The sequence below is a fragment of the Malurus melanocephalus genome, unplaced genomic scaffold (genome assembly GCF_030028575.1).
Source record: "Malurus melanocephalus ecotype Western Australia unplaced genomic scaffold, MMel_1.1 scaffold_491, whole genome shotgun sequence".
NCBI classification, from domain to species: Eukaryota; Metazoa; Chordata; class Aves; order Passeriformes; family Maluridae; genus Malurus; species Malurus melanocephalus.
In genome coordinates this window covers 5,104-8,207 of record NW_026623723.1, presented here as the reverse complement: position 1 = coordinate 8,207, position 3,104 = coordinate 5,104, and the positions used below count along the sequence as shown (strand labels likewise).

The 3,104-nt window shown below is 60.1% G+C and overlaps 1 protein-coding gene across 1 annotated transcript in view; it reads right to left on the bottom strand.

Moving 5' to 3' along the window:
* ADAM8 (ADAM metallopeptidase domain 8) overlaps nt 1-3,104 on the bottom strand; it is a 12,295-nt gene that overhangs the window by 7,497 nt on the left and 1,694 nt on the right. The window contains exons 3-5 of the mRNA XM_057381109.1: nt 500-576; nt 155-233; nt 1-62 (exon numbers count right to left, since the gene is read on the bottom strand). The exon at nt 1-62 is cut by the window's left edge and continues 11 nt beyond it. Coding sequence (XP_057237092.1) covers nt 1-62; nt 155-233; nt 500-576 — 218 coding nt within the window. The remainder of the gene's footprint in view (nt 63-154; nt 234-499; nt 577-3,104) is intronic.

The window sequence follows — 3,104 nt, the reverse complement described above, 5'->3', positions numbered from 1 at the left end:
GTGCTGATGCTCGCTGCCGAGCCGGGATGTCCCCGCACGCGGCCCTGGTAGAAGCAGTGATCCTGCAGAGACAGAGCAGAGCTGTAGGGGCTGCTCCAGCATTCTGGGACCCCACGGGGGCGGGAAAGCGGCTCCCCCCGGAGCCAGCCCGCACCTGCGTGTCCGGCTTCTCCGTGATCTCCGAGCCGTCGGCCGAGTAGTGCGTCTCGGTGTAGTGCTGCCCCAGCAGCGCCCTGCGGGGTGGGGAGGGGGCGTCAGCAGCGACCCTGCTTTGGGGGACGGCATGGGGGGTTGGGACCGCTCCAAGGCGGGCTTGGCAAGGACGGGATAAAGTGCTCTGAGCTGACACCGGGCCTCGGAGAAGGGATGCTCACGGCAAGGGTGGGATGCAAATCCCCCCAAGGGTGGGATGCAAACCCCCCCAAGGGTGGGATGCAAACCCCCCCAAGGGTGGGATGCAAACCCCCCCAAGCCACCCCACCGTTCCACCTGCGCTCACCTGTTCTTCTGCAGCCACAGCACGTACTCGCTGCCCTCGGCGCGGACGCCGAACAGGACGCGGTCCGGGTGGATGCTCTGCACGGAAGAGAGGTGCCATCAGAGAGCCGCTGCAGCAGGAGCCGGAGCTGCCCCGGAGAGGCCCCTCGGCCCCCGTCCTGCTCAGAAAGGGGACGGGCTCTGCGTGTGCCCTGCTGCGGACCGCTGCTCGCCCTGGGGGCATCCGGCAAACACACAGGAAATCAGAGAGAAGGAAGAAAAGCGTGTGGGCAATAACGCAAATCCCCGGCACATCCTGAGATGAAGAACAGGTCACCCGAGAGGAGAGCGAGTCAGCAAAGCCCTGCTTCCCGTGTCTGACACATGGCTGCAGATGGCCCTGCCAGGGGGCTGAGGTTTCCTACTCATCGCTCACASAGCTCCATTTTTGGGGTCTGAGTTCAGCACTTACTCAGCGGCTGAACCGCAAAGATCCCTGTGGCTCCTATCAGCGAAACTTCCTCCTCCCTGACTGATTCCACACGCCACTTCCCATTTAGGGAGCAGCCTTCCCTCGGCTCTCCTCGGCCTCTCAGAGCACATTTTAGCATCGCTGCGTCCCAGATCTCCTKTGCTGGTGGGAGGGAGTCAGGGTGGCTGTGGCTCTGCCAGCTGAGCCCTGAACCCTCGGGGTGGAGGTGTTCCTACGGGAAAACCGTTTCCTCCTGGGATATCTCGTGATCTCCGCCTCCAGAGTCCTGGAGAGATCGATGGCCCCGTGTCAGGCTGTGCCCTGGGACATCTCCTGAGGACACATCCACCTCTCCTGAGGGCACATCCTCAGCCCTTGCAGAGCCCAGGTGTGGGGAGAGCCGAGCCAAAGGCAAAGCAAACCTTTCCCACGGGGCCAGCATTCCTGGGGGATGAGCTGTGCTGCCTCTCCCCGGGGAGGATGACAGCACCTGCTGTCACACCGCGGCTCAGCATTCCCGGGGGCACGATCTGCACCCTGGAAGGAGCCAGGCTGAGCGGAAAGCCCTGCTGACTCAGCGCCAGCGGGGCCAGGTGAGAGGCTTTGCCTGTCACTCGGCTGCCCCCGATTCTCCCCGCTTTGCMGTTCCGTGCCAGCGGGTCCCTGGAAAATTCTTCTCTTATGAACAGCGTCTCCCGCCCGTCCCGACCCGTGTCCGCCGACAAAGCCACCCTTTGTTATTGTTGGCAACGCCGGGGCCAGAAGAGGTCCTAAGGAATGGCAGGAAAGCGCTTGGAAGGGGTTGGCAGGGTCAGGGAGCGTCTCTTGGACACCACCGCAGGGCAAGTTTAAAATAAAAAGTCCCGATGAATCTTCCCCGAATCAGCCCCTCTCTCATYAGCATGGGCTGTGCGAGGGCTCCAGATGGGAAGGCTTTGGGAGCAGCCCCGGCTCTGCACAGCCACAGCCCCAGCGCACGCACAGGAGGGCTTTCAGGTCTCAGGGAGAGCCCCAGAGAGCTTGCAGAGGATGGGGACGGGATGTCCCAGCCCAGCCCGTGCGCCTTGCCAGGGTGGGAAGAGGCAGCAGGCCCCGCAGGAGGGGTGGGGGGCGCTTTTCCAGGTCCTTTTCCATCAAGAAGCCGGGTTTGTCCCTCTCCCTGCTGCGCTGGTGGGAAGGTTGGCATCCCCAAAACCCCGTGCTGCAGGACCCCGTCTGCGAGGGATGAAGGTTTGGATTTAGGCAAAGCCAGGGGTGGCTGCTCTKCTTGAATCCTCACCTGGCAGGCGGCTCTGCTGGACAATCCCGTGTGTCACTCCACGACCAGCTCCTGGTGGCCCATCCTGGCTACGAGAGGAGCCAGCACAGAAAACCCTGGCCCAGAGGGGCTTGGGGGTGGTCAAACCTTGCTGAGAACCTCTTCCCACCCAGATGGACCAGGAGAGCAAACCTAACCTTTCTCCAAGAGTCAAAAAAAGGGCTTGGAAGGCAGGAGACATCCTACCCTCAACAAGGTAGCTTTGGRATGCCCACAGATCCCCAAATCCGGGTGCCAGCCATCAGATGTCACAGCTCGGGGCAGATGTCCCCTCCAGAGGGATCCCGAGGTGAGTGAGCTCCCCTTTTCCGGGGGGACCGGTGCGGAGCCGCCCGGCGCGCCCGGCACAGATGGCGTCTCTAAATAGCCCGGGGAATGTTTATCTCGTGGACAAGTTTAGGTTTCTAGAGCAGAGAAAACAGATGCTTTCGGGGAGTGTTTTTGATAGCTCGCTTATCAGGAAGGGTTTGAATCACAGAGGAACCAGGGAATACGTGTCCCCAGCCCCTCCATCCCTCCCGATGCTAAAATCGGTGCTTTTGGGGTCTAGAAAATGAATTTAAAAAGAAAAAAAATGGTTGAATTTCACTGCGAGGCAACGAGGGAAGCATCTTTGAGGTCAAGGCATCCTAAGGACGTCAACATCGAGCACTCCAAGCTCCTGACTCAAACCCCACTCCTTCCCGCAAATTGCCAGGTTTCCCAAGAAAAACAGCTCTGGCTTGCTTTCATGTGGATTTCTGCAACTTTCTGATTCTTGTTTCTCCGTCCCAAAGGACAAAAAAAAAAAAAACAAAAAAAAACCAAACCCAACTTCAGCAAGTTGAATGATGTTCA